At 42.4% G+C, this 16876-nt stretch overlaps 1 protein-coding gene and 1 long non-coding RNA gene across 4 annotated transcripts in view; one reads left to right on the top strand and one right to left on the bottom strand.

Moving 5' to 3' along the window:
- The window catches only part of LOC140714325 (protein ERGIC-53-like), a 121415-nt gene extending 110124 nt beyond the window's left edge, over positions 1-11291 (bottom strand). Inside the window, exon 1 of one of the 3 annotated variants that reach the window (XM_073025483.1) lies at positions 11067-11291. In XM_073025483.1, coding sequence (XP_072881584.1) covers positions 11067-11235 — 169 coding nt within the window. In that variant the 5' untranslated portion in view covers positions 11236-11291. The remainder of the gene's footprint in view (positions 1-11066) is intronic. The other 2 variants (XM_073025481.1, XM_073025482.1) reach the window with 2 other exon arrangements.
- On the top strand, positions 10597-16363 carry LOC140714326 (uncharacterized). The gene is made up of 3 exons (XR_012095861.1): positions 10597-10731; positions 13516-13625; positions 14012-16363. It is a non-coding gene; the product is annotated as an uncharacterized lncRNA (long non-coding RNA).
- The last annotated feature ends 513 nt before the right edge of the window (positions 16364-16876 follow it).

Raw genomic sequence — 16876 nt, 5'->3', positions numbered from 1 at the left:
CCCAATCTGAAATCAGTAATCACACTACCCAGCACAGAAGGAACCACTACATAAACACCACTTTGTAGAATAAAAAACCTTCCATTTTGTATTCCATCTTTGTGGGGTGGATTTCTAAACAGAAGCCTACCTTGAAAGGAAATCAGAGGATGCGGAGAAGACTTGTGAAGCTGGTCCATTGACGGGAGGGTTCACATAGGTTACACCAGATAATGCAATGAAATATTTGGCAAAAAAATTTCCTTAGTCAAAATATTTCCATTTTAGAATAATCCATGGGACATAGTTGACAATAAAGTAGGCAAAATGCAATGTTAGCATTTATTTTGACAAAGCTAGAATATAAAATGACGTACGACTGAGGCTTTATAAGGTATTGGTCAGACAACATTTGGAATATTGTGAGCAATTTTGTGCCCCTTTTCTGATGAAAAGTCCTCGGAGTGGGTCCAAAGGAGGTGCATAAGAATAATTTTAAGAACGAACAGCTTAATGTTTGGGGAGAATTTAATGTCTCTGGCGTTCAGAGAGATGAATGGGGTGGGGGCAGGGATCCTATTAAAACCTACTGCATACTGAAAGAGTTGGAGAGAATGGATGCATGGAGAGGATTTTGAAAGGGATAGATAAGATAGGAGTAGGAAAGTTGTTTCCATTGATAGGTGAGACTAGAACTAAGGGACATTGCCTCAAGATTCAGGGGAGATGATTTAGGACGGAGATGAGGAGAAACTGCTTTTTCCCAGAGAGTGGTGAATCTGTGGAATTCTCTGCCCAGGGAAGCAGTTGAGGCTTCTTCACTAAATATATTTAAGAAACAGTTAGATAGATTTTTATATAGTAAGGGGAATTAAGGGTTATGGGGAAAAGGCAGGTAGATGGAGCTGAGTTTATGGACAGATCAGCCATGATCTTATTGAATGACAGGGCAGGCTCGATGGGCCAGATGGCCTACTCCTGATCCTATTTCTTATGTTTCTTATTAATAGGAGAGTCTATGATCAGAGGGCACAGCCTCAGAATAAAGGGACAGCTGTGAAATTCATTGTCACAGAGGAAGTGGGCAAGATTTTGGCAGAGGCTGATAGATTCTTGACTGAGCACAAGACATAGGTGCAGAATTAGGCCACCAGCTCATCCAGTCCACACAGCCATTTGATCATGTCTGATTTATCTTCCCTCTCAATCCCATTTTCCTGCCTTTGTCTCATAACCTGGGACATCTTAGTAATCAAGAACCTATCAACCTCCACTTTAAATATACCCAATGACTTGGCCTCCACAGCCGCCTGAATGAATTCCACTGACTAACCACCCTCTGGCTAAAGAAATTCCTTCTCATCTCTGTTCTAAAGGGAACATCCTTGAATTCTAAAGCTGTGCCCTCTGGTCCTAGACTCTGCAAGCTTTGGAAATATCCTTTTCACACACAAACTGATGGTTAAGTGTTGCAGGAGATGGCAGGAGGTAGGGGTTAAAAAACTGTGGCATACTTTGTTAGCGCCAAGAGCACAAGCAACACTTGTGGGCTGCCCCCAGCACATCCTTGTAATGTGTTGGTCACTGACACAAATGATGGATTTCACTGCATGTACTGTACATGCAGCAGATCTTTAAAAATATTTATCTTTAAAATTTACCCACGTCCAAAGAAATAGATGGATATGGGATTAGTGCAGGAAGATGGTACTGAGGCAAAAGATATTTTGTGAATTCATCATTGTTTAATGTCATTTCCTATACACAAGTATAAAGAAGAGTATACACAAGTATAATTGTTACTCTGGATCTGATGCAGCACAAGGAAAACACAAAGGATAAAGAACACAATAATAATAGGTAACCTAGAAACATAGAAAACCTACAGCGTAATATAGACCCTTTGGCCCACAATGCTATGCCGAATGTGTCCTTACCTTAGAAATTATCTAGAGTTACCCATAGCCCTCCATTTTTCCATGCTCCATGTACATATCCAGGAGTCTCTTAAAAGACCCTATTGTATCTGCCTCCACCACCATCACCAGCAGACCATTCCACACACTCACCACTCTCTGCGTAAAAAACTTACCCCTGATATCTCCTCTGTACCTACTTCCAAACACCTTAAAACTGTGCCCTCTCGTGTTAGCCATTAACTTATAACTTACAGAAATCAGTAAGTGAAAAACACCAGATATATGCTTAATTAAAAGAGGAATTGAAAGACTTTGGAACATGAACAGGGTATACATTGTCCCAATAGTAATAGCTACAGCTGGTATCATCACAAAGGCACTGCACAATAGCATTAAACAATTAGGGCTACACAGTAATACCTACGTAAGTCTCCCGAAAGCCACAATACTAAACACTACTAGAGTACTCCTAAGTTCCTAACAATTGTGAAAAGAGTGTGCCTGGCTATGCACGTAGCTTAGGTTTTACCAGAGTGAGCTGAGAGAAAAATAAATAAATAATAATAAACACAATAAATATAGATAGATAAAACAGCTTAAATACACACATAGATTGATTACATGAACATAAAGAGACGTTAAGCACAGGAGTGTGTGTACATAGGTGACTGACAGCCAATAATAAAAAAAAAGTGGTGGTGTTGTGTTAGTCAGCCTTACAGCTTGGGAAAAGTAACTGTTTTTGAGCCTAGTGGTCCTGGCATGGATACTACATCACCCCCTCCCTGATGGGAGAGGGACAAACAGTCCATGAGCAGGGCAGGTGGGATCCCTCATAATATTACTGTCTCCTTTCCAGCACCGTCCTGTATAGATACCCTTGATGGCAGGTATGGCCTGATGCCTGTGATGCATTGGGCAATTTTGACTACCCATTGTGGAATCTCCTGGTCTGGTGCAATGCAGCTTCTGAATCAAGCAGTAATGCAGATTTTAGTATCTTCTCTACTGTGCACTTGTAGAATGACATGAGTATGGATGTGCATAGTCCAGCTACCCTCAGCCCATTCAGAAAGTAGAGATGTTGGTGAACTTTCCTGACTATGTGTTCTGGAACCATGAGAGGTTGTGTGAGAGGTGTGCTCCCAGGAGTTTGAGATTGTTCGCAGTTGCCACTGCTGTGCCCTGTATCTGCAGGATCTCTTTTATTTTAAACATGAACTTTAGGCTTGGAATCCAAACAAGCTTCTGCATCATGCAACAAAACTACAAAGATCAGAAATTGCTTTCACAACTGAAATACAATTAGTACTACAGAAATGCAATGGGCATTGAAGTGTGTCAATCAATCTAGATTACACTGGACAACAATAATTTTGCTTCGTGAATATTTTTGGGTGCAGATTATGAATTTAGGTCTGCTGATCATGAAACTCACTGTGAAAATTCCCTATCACATACCATATCTTTGAAATTGCCTATATTTGTAATTTCAGTTCATAATTCACGAGAAAATAATGGATGCTAAGATTAAGGAAAGCACTTTTGGTGGTCCACAAATCAAACAGTTAGCAATAAGACATAAGAGCAGAATTAGGCCATTCAGCCCGTCAAGTCTGCTCCACCATTCCATCATGGCTGTTCCCAGATCCCACTCAAGCCCATACACTTGCCTTCTCGCCAAACCTTTGATGCCCTGACCAATCAGGAAACTATCAACTTCCAACTTAAAGATACACAGCTGTCTGTGGCAGAGCATTCCACAGATTCACTACTCTCCGGCTAAAAAAAAATTCCTCCTTAGCTCTGTTCTAAAAGGTTGCCCTCAATTCTGAGGCTGTGCCGTCTAGTTCCGGATACCCCCACCAAAGGACGCAACCTCTCCACATCCACCTTATCAATTCATTTCAACATTTGGTAGGTTTCAAAGAGATCACCACACATTCTTCTGAGGCAATTTGAGAAAGACAGCCGTCAATTTGCAAAAGAGCAACACAACAAAATCTTTACAAACACAAAGGTGGATTCTAAATGGGGAAAAAGGCCAGTTTTGATGGTATGGGAAATGATCTGGCAAGTGTGTATTGGGACAGGCTGTTTTCTGGCCAAGGTGTACTTGGAAAGTGGGAGGCATCCAGAAGTGAAATTTTGAGAGCACAAAGCTTGTATATGCCCGTCAAAATAAAAGGTAAAGATAACAGGTTTAGGGAACCTCGGTTTTCAAGAGATGTTAAGCCCTGGTTAAGAAAAAAAGGTGACTTGCATTTTAGGTATAGGCAGTTGGGATCAAATGAGGTACTTATGAAGTATAAGAAATGCAAGACAACACTTAGGAAAGAAATGAAGACGGCTAAAAGAAGACTTGAGGTTGCCTAACAGACAGGATGAAGGAGAATCCGAAAGATCAGAATGTTAATCTACGCTTGAGCCAAAAGTGATGGGGGGGCGGAGATCTTAAATGGATCTCCATTTTTTTGCATCTGTATTTACTCAGGAGATGCACATAGACTCTACAGAAGTGAGGCAAAGCAGCAGTGTGGTCATGGATCACATACAGATTACAGAGGAGGAGGTGTTTACAGTCTTGAGGCAAACTAAAGTGGATAAATCCCCAGGACATTACACCCTGCAGAAGGCAGGAGCAGCGGCCTGAGCAGAGATATTTAAATCATCCTTAGCAACAGGAGAAATATTGGAGCATTGGAAGATAGCTTATAGTGTTTTAAAAAAAGACTCTAAAAACAAACCAGGAAATCATAGGTTGGTGAGCTTGACATCAGTGGTGGGAAAGTTATTGGAAGGTATTCTAGGGGACCAGATATTTAAGTATTTGGACTGACATGGACTGATTAGGGATAGTCAGCATGGCTTTGTGCATGGTAGGTTGTGTCTAACCAATCTTATAGTGCTTTTTGAGGCAGTTACCAGTAAAGTTGATGAAGGCAAGGCAGTGGATGTTGTCTACATGGACTTTAGCAAGGCATTTAACAAGGTCCCGCATGGGAGGTTCGTCAAGGTGGTTCAGCTGCTCAGCATTCAGGGTGAGGTAGTAAATTGGATTAGATATTAACTTTGCGGGAGATGCCAGAGAGCGGTGGAAGAGAGTTACCCCTCTGACTGGAGGCCTGTGACTACTCAGGGATCAGTGCTCAGTCCATTGTTGTTTCTCATCTGTATCAATGATCTGGATGATAATATAGTTAACTGGATAAGCAAACTTGCGGATGACACCAAGATTGGAGGTGTGGTGGACAGCAAAGAAGACCATCAGGACTTGCAGAGGGATCTGGACCAGCAGGAAAAATGGGCTGAAAAATGGAAGATGGAATTTAATGCCGACAAGTGTGAGGTGTTATATTTCGGTAGGACCGACCAGGGTAGGTCTTACACAGTGAGCGGTACTGCAGTAGAACAAGGGGATTTGCAGGGCCATTATTCATTGAAAATTGTGTCACAGGTAGAGCAAGCTTTTGGCATATTCGGCTTCATAAATCAATGTATCGAGTACAGGGACGTTACAGTGAAGATGTACAAGACATTGGTGAGGCCTAATTTGGAGTATTGTGTGCAGTTCTGGTCACCCATCTACATGAAAGATGTGAACAAATTTGAAAGAATAGAGAGAAAATTTACAAGGATGTTGCCTGGACTAGAGGACCCGAGTTATAAGGGAAGAATGAATAGGTTAGCACTTTATTACCTAGAATGTAGAAGATTGAGAGTTGATAGAGGTGCCAGAGAGGGTGGTTTGAGATTCTCAAAAACTGCTGATCTCCTGGGATTTTCACACACAACAGTCACTAGAGTTTATAGATAATGGTGTGAAAACAAAAAAGATCCAGTGAAGGGCAGTTCTGTGGGTGAAAATTGCATGTTAATCAGAGATAACTGACTTGACAAACACAGACCAAATGCTGGCAAGTCAGGCAGCATCTATGGAAGGAAGGAAACAGTTAATTTTTCAGGCTGAGATACTTCATAAGGACCCAACTGGGGTCCTGATGAAGGGTGGGTGCATGAAATTTTGACCCTGTATTACTAATTTGTAAATGACCAGGTAATCTATTCAAACACAGGCAAGAGAAAATAAAAATGGAACTTCCTTCACACAGCTCCTCTCTTTTCTTTAAAATTAGTGCAAAGGGACCTGTTCCATTTACCTATACGAGCAGACGGGTCTCTACTTAGCAGCTAAAGCACAGTACCACTAGCATTAGTACAAAAACAAACAACTTTTATCAACCATATTTAAATATTAAATATGGTATATCAAAAAAGAAATGCCCCAAAAAGCAATACAGTACTGATAACAACACACACAAAATGTGGGAGGAACTCATCAGGTTGAGCAGCATCTATGGAGGATAATGAACAGTTGACATTTCATCAGGACTGGAGAGGAAAGAGGAAGGCCAGAATAAGGAGGTGTTGGGGAACAGGGAAGGAGGGTAAGGAGTAAAAGCTGGCAGATGATAGGTGAAACCAGGTGAGGGGAAGGTAAGCAGGTAAGGCAGAACATAATTCTTGCATCCATCATCTTCATAGACACTTCTTCCAAAATGCTGGGACGTGCAGTGACCTTTCTATAATGTTGAAGCCTTCAACTATTGTCAGTGATTTAGACAGTGGAATTGATGGCTTTGTGGCGAAGTTTGCGGATGATACAAATATAGGTGGAGGGGTAGGTAGTGCTGAGGAAGCAATGCAATTGCAGCAGGACTTAGACAAATTGGAAGAATGGGCAAAAAAGTGGTAGATGGAATACAGAGTTGGGAAATTTATGATAATGCATTTTGGTAAAAGGAACAATAGTGCAATATTACCTAAATGGGGAGAAAATTCGAACAGCAGAGGTACAAAGGGACTGAGGAGTCCTCATGCAAGATTCCTAGAAGGTTAGTTCACAGGTAGAGTATGTGGTAAAGAAGGTAAATGCAATGTTGGCATTTACTTCAAGTGGAATAGAATATAAAAACAAGGAGATAACACTGAAGCTTCCAATCAGGCCGCACTTGGAGTATTGTCAACAGTTTTGGGTCCCTTATCTCAGAAAGGATGTGTTGTCATTAGAGAGAGTCCAGAGGAGGTTCACAAGAATGATTGCGAGAATGAAGGGGTTAACATATGAGGAGCATTTGGCTGCTTTGGGCCTGTACTCACTGGAATTTGGAAGAATGTGGGGCGATGGGGTGGGGATAGTCTCACTGAAACCTACCGAATGTTGAAAGGACTAGAGAGGTGGAAGTGGAGAGCATGTTTCCTCTGGTGGAGGTATCCAGAACTAGATTGCACAGCCTCAAAATTCTGTTCTTTTAGAACAGAAGGAAGGAGAACATTTCTTATAGCCAATGAGTGGTGAATCTGTGGAATGCTTTGCCACAGACTGCGATGGAGGCCAAGACCATGGGTACATTTAAAGCAAAAGTTGATAGATTCCTGACTGGTCAGGACCTCCAGGGATGTGGCGGGAGAGCAGGTGTATGGGGTTAAATGGGATGTGGGATCAGCCATGATAAAATGGTGGAGTAGACTCCACGGGTCGAATGACTTAATTCTGCTCCTAGGTCTTATGGGTCTAACTATAAATACGCAGGTTTTCAAAGATTCCTCCGAGTCCCCGTGTAGGCCTCAGCAGTTTGTTCAGCTAGATTCTGAAGCCATTTACAATTGTGGGTCACACACAAAATGCTGGAGGAACTCAGTAGGTCAGGCAGCATCTATGAAGGGGAATGAACAGTCTACCTACGAACAGTCAACACTTCAAGCCCCTCATCAGGACTGGAACGGAAGGGAACAGAAGCCAGAATAATAAGGTCGTCTGGGAGGGGGGATGAGAGAGGAAGGCACACAAGCTGGCAATCGATATGTGAGATTAGGTGAGGGGGACAGTGGGCGAGGTCATAATTCATCCTGGAATTCCTAAAGGGAAGATCATAGAGGTGGCTGGCCTCTGTAAGTTGAGTGCTAAAGTCACACAGCAGACAAGAGAGCACAAAAGTCAAGGTCAAAAGTCCACTGCAGTACTGTGGGGCAGTGACAACGTTAAAATTGTAATCTTTCAGATGAGGTACTAAACCAAAATCTCATCCCATTTTAAGATGGAGGTGAAAATTCTTTGACAAAAGCCACAGGGTTCCAGGTTGCGGGATCAAATGCATCCCTCAAATCATCAGATAGCAGGGCTCGGGCCCATGTGCAAGTAGATAGGACAAGCAAGATAATGAGGTCATCACAGACTGTGTTGTAGTTCTCTAAAATAATTCTAAGGGCTGTTCTGACAAAGGGTCTTTGATCTGAAACCTTTACTTCTCTTTCCACAGTTGCTTCCTGACGAGAGGTGTTTCAAGCACTTTCATCTCATATGGGTGAAAAACGCTTTGGGATATAAAGGTAATGTAGGGAACTACAGAAATTCAAGACCCTTGTGTACTGGGAGGAAAAAGTTACTCAGTTATTGCTTGTTCATGAGAAATGACATTGTGTTACAAGAAAAAAAGCTACACAATATCTGCAGCAGAAACCTTCATACATGAGTACATCAAATTCCCATTATCGTTAATTTTTTTCATTTATGTAGGCTGTGTAAACTGTTTTAAAATACTTTTGCAGAGGAAACATTTGTGTTATTTGATTTTCTAAAGCTGGGATTGCCACACAGTAAACAAAAACTGTTGATGTCAGACCACAAGACAAGGGAGCAGAATTAGGCCATTCAGCCCATTAACTCTGCTCTGCCGTTCCATCATGGCTGATTTATTTCCCCTCTCAAACCCATTCTGCTGCCTTCTCCCTGTAAGCTTTGGCACCCTTACTAATCAAGAACCTATTGGCCGGCCTCTGCTTTAAATTTACCAGTGACTTGGCCTCCACAGCCTATCTGCAGAAATGAATTCCACAGATTCACCAAACTCTGGTTAAAGGAATTCCTCCTCGTCTGTACTGAAGAGACATCTTTCCATTCTGAGGCTATGCCCTCTGGTTCTAGACTGCCTCACTATAGCAAACATGCTCTCCAGGGTCGATAAGGTTTCAATCAGATCCCCTCCTCATTCTTCTGAACTTCAGGGCCAGAGCCATGAAACAGTCCTCAAATGTTAACCCTTTCATCCCTGGGACCCTGGGATCATATTTCAGAACCCCCCTCTGGACCCTCTCTGAAAGCACAGCGGTGCAGCAGTTAATGCTGCTGCCCCTCCACTCTATTCCAATCCCGACCTCAGGTGCTGCCTGTGTAGATTTTCCACGTGGATTTCCTCCAGGTGCCCTTGTTTCCTCTGGTAGCCTCACTACGGAGGCTCCGGTGCCCAGGATTGAAAGCGACTGCAGAGGGCTGTAGACTCAGCCAACTCGACCACGGGCACAACCCTCCCCACCATCCAGAGGTCAAGCCTCAAGAAGGCTGCTTTCATCATTAAAGACTCTCACCATCCAGGCCACCCCGCTTATCATTGCTACCATCAGAATCAGGTTTAATATGACAGGCATATGTCGTGAAATTGGTTGTTTTGTGGCAGCAGTAGAATGAAGTACATAGTATTAAAAAATATAAATTACAGTAAAAAAAGTATATATATATATAAATATTTTATATGCATAATATTTAAATAGGAAGTGCAAAAAGGGAGGGGAAATACTGAGCAAATGTTCATGGGTTCACCGTTCATTCGGAAATCTGATGGCAGAGGGGAAGGAGCTGCTCCTGAAACGTTGAGCGTGTGTCTTCAAGCTCCTGTATCAGGGAGGAGGTACAGGAGCCTGAAGACCCACACTCAGCATTTTAGGAACAGCTTCTTCTCCCCCACCATCAGATTTCTGAATGATTAGTGAATTCATGAAAACTACCTCTCCGCTCCTTTGCACTGATTATCTAATTGTAATTTATAGTAATTTGTTATGCTTGTTTATTTATTATTGAGATACACTGTGCAATAGTCCCCTTTCGATCCCAGTCTAATCACAGGACCATTTACAATGACCAACTGGCCTACCGACGGTACGTTTTTGGACTGCGAGAGGAAACCCATGCAGACCACGAGGGGAATGTAGGAACTCCTTACAGGCAGTGGTGGGAAATGAACACGGTTCACTGGTACTGTGAAGTGTAGTGCTAACCACTGCGCTCGCTACCTGTTGTGCCTACTCAAGTACTGCTGCAAAACAACTAATTTTTCAATTCTGGCCCATATTCTTAGCCCTAGATCTGGAAAAATGCACTGGCAGGTTAATTAGTTGCTCTAGACCTGCTTTCATATAGCCAGTTAATCTGTTTTCCACTCCAAGCTAATCCTATCTACCTGTACATGGGTCAGTTTTCCCCATTTCCTGCCAACTCATGAACCTGTCTCCTGGCTCCTTCTGTCCGTCACCTTTCACCCCGCCTCAGTCCACAATTCGCTGACTACTTTATAGAGATACAGCTTTCCTCTCTGTAGGTGTATTGTCTTTAGGCAAAAGACGGTGGGAGTCAATGGGCCTGCACGGGAGAGATTAAATTACAGCGGTACAGATAATTAAAGCAGCGTAAGAGTGGGACTGCTCCCGTGGGAGCTACATAGACGGGGTGGGGGGGGGGGGGGGGGATTAATAGCCTCCTTTTATCATTACAAGGATTAACTGGTTCAGAATCTCAAGCACACGAATCGGAAAGGGGATTGGGGTGGAAAACAAGACCACGTGCAGGCAGATGGGATTAGTTCGGACTGGCACTGACACAGTGGGCCGAAAGGCCTGCTCCTGTGCTGTACCACGCATCAGTGTTTTCTCTCTACACGTGTTGTGAATCCTCACGGGGAAGTGGAAACACTGCGGTCACAAGCGATCGCTGCAAAGGCCGGTAAGAACGAGAAGTTTTACAGCAGCGCAGCAAACAAGTGTAAATTGTAGAGGCTTTAAGTTCATCTTTCTCCCGTCCATCTTTTGGGTTGTGTTATTTTCCCATCAACTTTTACCGAACTATTCAAATACGGGAGGAAAGTTTATTTAAATATCTCGGGGGGAAAAAGACGCACTATATTTCTGAATAACCTGAATTTAACAACGTAGTAATGCTGTAACAACCGTGGTATCGTCAATCGCGATTAGCAAACAGTCAGTTCAGAAGCAGACAAGCTAGAGGACGGGGAAATGGGTTCGGGGGGGTTTACCGAGTTTGGAGAAAGTAGAACTTACTGCCATGGTGCGTCCAGAAAGGAATTGAATCATCCCGGAACACTAAGTGCGGTCCTTTGAAGCTGTACTTATATTCGAACCTGCGGCGCGGCCCCTCCGCTTTCTGGCTGGAGGCAGGAGCGGCGATCATGCAGAGTAGGGGCGCGATTAGCACGACACAGCCCACCATCGCTCGCCCTTCACCGAGCCGGCGTCAAGCCCTGGTCGATAGAGCCACCAGGCAGCCACCCATTGGCTGTCGCCGCTTGGGTCAAGAGCTTCGAACTTGGGTCAACGTGGTATTCATACAGTTACAGGCAATAGTATCTCAAAGTACAGTCAGGTTATTAAAGTACATAGATGTCACCAAACTCTACTCCGAGATTCATTTTCTTGCAGGGATTTACAGTGGAATAAAGAAGTGCAATAGAATCAATGAAAAGCTACATACAAAGACCCACAATTTGAGCAAATACAGAAAGAAACAAGTAAAAATAATAAATAAATAAAATCAAGCAGAGAACATAAGTTGTATAGTCTTGAAAATTGTGAACTTGACAGTGAGTCTATAGGCTGTGTTCAATGATCAGTTCAGTGTTGTGGTGAGTGAAAATGTCCACGTTGGTTCAGGAGCCTGTTTGTTGAAGGGTAATAACTGTTCATTCACCCCAAACTCCACCATCCTGTGAAGTCTCAAATAAAAAATTTCGTGGCTCACTGAAAATATATTTTCCAAAGAAATTGATGTTAGTATCTGCAAACGGAATTAAAATCTTAGATATAACTCCTACTTCAGAATAAAAAGCTGCAGATACTGGAACTATGAAATAAAAACAAAAAATGCTGGATACACTCAAAAGGCCAGATGGCAACTTAGTGTTTCCAGTATATTGTGCAAAATCTATCTGGGTACTATTTAAATAAATGTTTATGCATGTAATCGTTTCTGGATGGCATTCAAACTCAAAATTTTCACAATATCTCAGTATTCAGATAATAATAAGTCTGATTAGTTATTAATTATAAGTGTAATTAAACTAATTATTTATTAGTTTTAAATAGGGCTTCTCACTTAGCCAAATGTCCCAAGGAACTTTATAGGAATGGGAAGAAATTGTTCCTAAACACAAAATACACTGCAGATGCTGGGGTCAAAGCAACACGTACAACAAGCTGGAGGAACTCAGCAGGTCGGGCAGCATCCGTGGAATCAGGACGAAGGGTCTCAGCCCGAAATGTTGACTGCTCGTTTCCATGGATGCTGCCCAACCTTCTGAGTTCCCCCAGCATGTTGTAAGAAATTATTCCTGATGCATAATAGATTTTAGGGACAGTAATTAAAAATGAAATGGGTTTTAAATGGAAGTGTTAATGGGTTCCAGAGATAAGGAGGTTTCAGATTATGAATTTACAAGGGGTTTGGAAGTTGAAGACAACTCAAATGTTTATAAGCATGGGCTCACCCCAGGGCTGTATTCTGCCACCCCTTCACCTACTTCACTCAGAGTAGGGTTTCACCCACTTTATACAAATGACTGTACCGCCACATTAAAATCCTAAAGTTCACAGATGACATGATGGTGGCTGGTCTCATCTCTAATCATGTGACCTGCTATCAAAGAGAAGTAGACAGTCTTGCAGCATGGTGGTCTCATAACAACTTGGAGCTTAATGCTAACAATTCAGTGGAAATAAGGAATGACCTCTGCTGACAACCCCCTACCCATACCCCCCCCCCTTTGGAAATTAATGGTCATGCTGTGTCATTCAAATTCCTGGGGACTACCATTACCATGAAGTGGGACATGCGCATTACGCTCATCACTAGGAAAACCCTACAAGGATTGTTCTTAATTTGTCAGAGTTGGAAACTTAACATCTCAGGGTGTGTCCTGGTGAATTTTCAGTCAACTATCATTGAGAGTGTTATGACCACCTCTATCACTGTTTGATGTCCCACTGCCTCCTCCCTCTCCAAGTCTAGCTTGCAAGTGGTCCACAGCTACCTACATTAAGAGACCTGTTCATCGTCAGAGCAAAGGAAAGAGCTGAAAAAGTTACTGCTGACTCCACCCATCCTAGCAATCACTTATTCACCAAATTGCCATCAGGAAGATGCTACAAGTCCATCACCACCAGGACTACACACCATCTCTGGAGCTTCTTTCCTGTAGCTATCCAACTTCTCAACAAAACTCATTCAGGTGTAATACTCTGTGTCCCTGCACAACATCCATTAAATGGTCTTTCCTGCTCTTCTTGTTCCATGGATAATTATTGAGTTGGTTCACATTTGTTTATAAGTTTGATTATTGATGTTTGCGCATGTTTGCAATCTGCTGATTGTCGAATGCTCATGACTGTTTGCATTATTGTCTTGTAAATTGTTGGTTGCTTTTGTCTTTATCTGCTGTCCTGTGTTTTATGCTTGGCACTGAACCACAATCAATTCTGGTATGTTTCACTCAAGTGAGTAAACCATGGATTAAGCAAGAACTGGAAGTTGGAGATGGTCAAAACTTATTGGAAGTTGGAAACAGCATTTTGGGAGGCCCGAAAGCAAGGATGAGAATTTTAAATGTGAGTACAGAACTTGCATGTGAAAGAGGCAAAGTTGGCAAACATGAACTTTGATTACGAAGCATTTACAGAGTAGAACTAGGATATTGATCATGGTGACACTTTGAGACAAGGATGATGGTTGCAGTAGATTATAGTCAATCATGTTACAGAGGTGGTTGTGAGCAGCCTTGTGAGACCATGAACAGGAAGGTCTACAGCTCAAATCCACACACCATACCAAAGGGTACATACAATATGGAAATATTAACACCATTCAAATCTTGGGAAATAAATTGTGGAATAATCTGCCAAGTAATTAGAGGCAGAAAGTATATTGTAAATTACTTGGTGCATGGTGCTAAGTAATAAACCAAAAAATATTGATGGTTTATTTCCTTCCATAGATGCTGCCTGACCTGATGAGTTCCTCAACCATTTTGTGTGTTGCTCAACATTTCCAGCATCCGAAGAAACTCTTGTGAAACCGTTTTAACAGGCTTGAGTATTTTCCCCATGTTACTTGCTATTTACTCAAAGAAAGTGCACAATTGAGGATTAAGTAGACAGTCCATTTGGGACCTGTATAGAGTGCATTCATGTGATACTCCACGACTGGCTGGCCTGATACGGGTGTCAGCAGAGCAGATAGTATGACTTGGCAAATAATTCAGAGGCCTCAAGTAACAGTCTATTTACCAGAGTTGAAATCTCACTGAGGCAGCTGCAGGGTTTAAATTAATGCTGATAGTGAAACTTTTTTTTTATATAGCAAGTTTCATGAGTGTCCTTCAGGAAGGAGATCTGCCATCATCACCCCATTAGATTTATGTGCAACTCTATACCTGCAATATGGTCAACCCTAAACTAATCAGGCAGGTTCATAAGGCATAGGAGCAGAACTATGCCATTTGTCCAATTGAGTCCACTCTACCATCCCATCACTGCTGATATATTATCCTGTTCAATCCCATTGTCCCATAACCTTTGTGTCCCTTACAATCAAGAAACTATCAACCTCTGCTTGAATTATATACAATGACTTGGCTTCCACAGACATCTGTGGCTTTGATTTCCACAAAGTCACCTCCCTCTGGCTAAAGAAATTTCTCCTCATCTCTGTTCTAAAGTGATATCCTTCTAGGAGTTGTATCCTCTAGTCCTGGACTCCCCACAATAGTAAACATAAGGCCATAAGATACAGAAGCAGAACTAGGCTATCCTTGTTAAGGTAGCAGGAAGATTGGGTGAGCATGGATGTCAGGAAAAGGAGGAGATGTGGCTGAGGGCAGCATCAATGGTGCAGGAAAGGAAACCCCGTTCATTGAAGTAGGAGGACATCTCTTATGTTCCGGAAAGAAAATCCACATCCTGAGATCTGATGTGGCAGAGATGAAGGAAATGAGAAAATGGAATAGCGATTTCACAGGAGGCAGGGTGGGAAGAGGAATAGTCAAGATAGCTATGGGAGTTGGTCCATTTATAAAAGATATCAGGAGGCAGTTTGTTTCCAGAGATGGAGAGCAAAAGATTGAGAAACAGGAGAGAGATGTTGGAAATGGACCAAGTGAATGAAAGGGAAGGGTGGAAGTTGGAGCTGAAGATGATGAAATTGACAATCTCAGCATGGATGCATGAAGTAACACCAATGCAGACATCAATGTAGCACAGGAAGAGTTAGGAGCATTAACCAGGGAAGGCTTGGAATGTGGTCTGTTCTATGTAGTTAACAAAAATCCATAAATGCCAGGTATAGTTGGGGCCCATGGTTTCCGCTTGAGTTTGGAGAAAAGTGGGAGGAGCTGAAGGAGAAGTTGTTGAGGGTGAGGACCAGTTCTGCCAGACAAAGGAGAGTGGTGGTGGAAAGGAACTGGTTGGATCTTTTGTTGAGAAAGAAGTGGAGAACTTTAAAGCCTTCTTGATGGTTAAGGACTGGATATACATAGTGAAAATGAGGCAGTCAGGGCCAGGGAATTGAAAGTTGTTGAGCAGATGGAGAGCATTTGAAATGTCATGAATGTAGGTGAGAAGGGACAGAACCAAGAGGAGTTGAAGTGTGAAGACACAAGTTCAGTGGGCCAGGAGCAGGCAGATTTAATGGGTCTACCTGGAACGTCAGGTTTGTGGATCTTGGGTAGGAGGTAGAAACGAGCAGTGTGGGGTAAGGGAACTCAGAGCTTGGGAGCAGTGAATGGGAGGTCCCATTCCATCACTGCCTGCTCATTCCATACACTGACCTCTCTTTGGATGAAAAGGTTACCCCTCAGATTCCTAGTGAGCTCTTTCCCTTCTCACCTTAAATCTATGCCTTCTATGCTCACTTGAATCTACAACCCTGGGAAAGACAGTGTGCATTCACCCTATCTACACCACTCATAATTTTGTACAGCTGTATACAACCACCTCTCATTCTCCTAAGCTCTAATGAATAAGGTCTTAGGTAGCCTATCCTCTCTGTACATCGAACCCTCAAGTCCTGGCAACGTCCTTGTAATTTTTTTCTGCAATCTTTCCAGCTTAATTACATTGTTCTTGGAGCATGGTGACCAAACGGAACAATATTGCAAAACTGGCTTTATCAATGCCTTGTATAAATGCAACTTCTAGACTCAGTGAAAAAAACTATCTTGCCAAAAGTGTAATACTTTGCACTGTCTATCTGGAGCATCACTTTCAGGGAACCATGTATATGTAACTCCTAGGTTCCTCTATGAACCACATTAAAAGAATAAAGGACTTGTGAACTACAAACATTTACAAAAGGGGGATATAGCAAAGTAAACACTGCAAATGCTGGGATTGGAAGCAGAAAATGAGCTGTGCCTCCAGTTGATGTATGGGGTGAGACCTTTCATCCAGACTGAAAGAAGAGGGAAGATAACTAGTATAAAGAGGTGAGGGGAAAGGGTGGCACAGGAACTATCACGTGACAGGCGGATGACATAAGATAGATAGATAGATAGATAGATAGATAGATAGATAGATACTTTATTCATCCCCATGGGGAAATTCAACATTTTTTCCAATGTCCCATACACTTGTTGTAGCAAAAACTCATTACATACAATACTTAACTCAGTAATAATATGATATGCATCTAAATCACTAACTCAAAAAGCATTAATAATAGCTTTAAAAAAAGTTCTTAAGTCCTGGCAGTTGAATTGTAAAGCCTAATGGCATTGGGGAGTATTGACCTCTTCATCCTGTCTGAGGAGCATTGCATCGACAGTAACCTGTCGCTGAAACTGCTTCTCTGTCTCTGGATGGTG

The sequence above is a fragment of the Hemitrygon akajei genome, chromosome 21 (genome assembly GCF_048418815.1).
Source record: "Hemitrygon akajei chromosome 21, sHemAka1.3, whole genome shotgun sequence".
Lineage (NCBI taxonomy): Eukaryota > Metazoa > Chordata > Chondrichthyes > Myliobatiformes > Dasyatidae > Hemitrygon > Hemitrygon akajei.
This window is presented reverse-complemented; position numbering and strand designations above follow the sequence as displayed.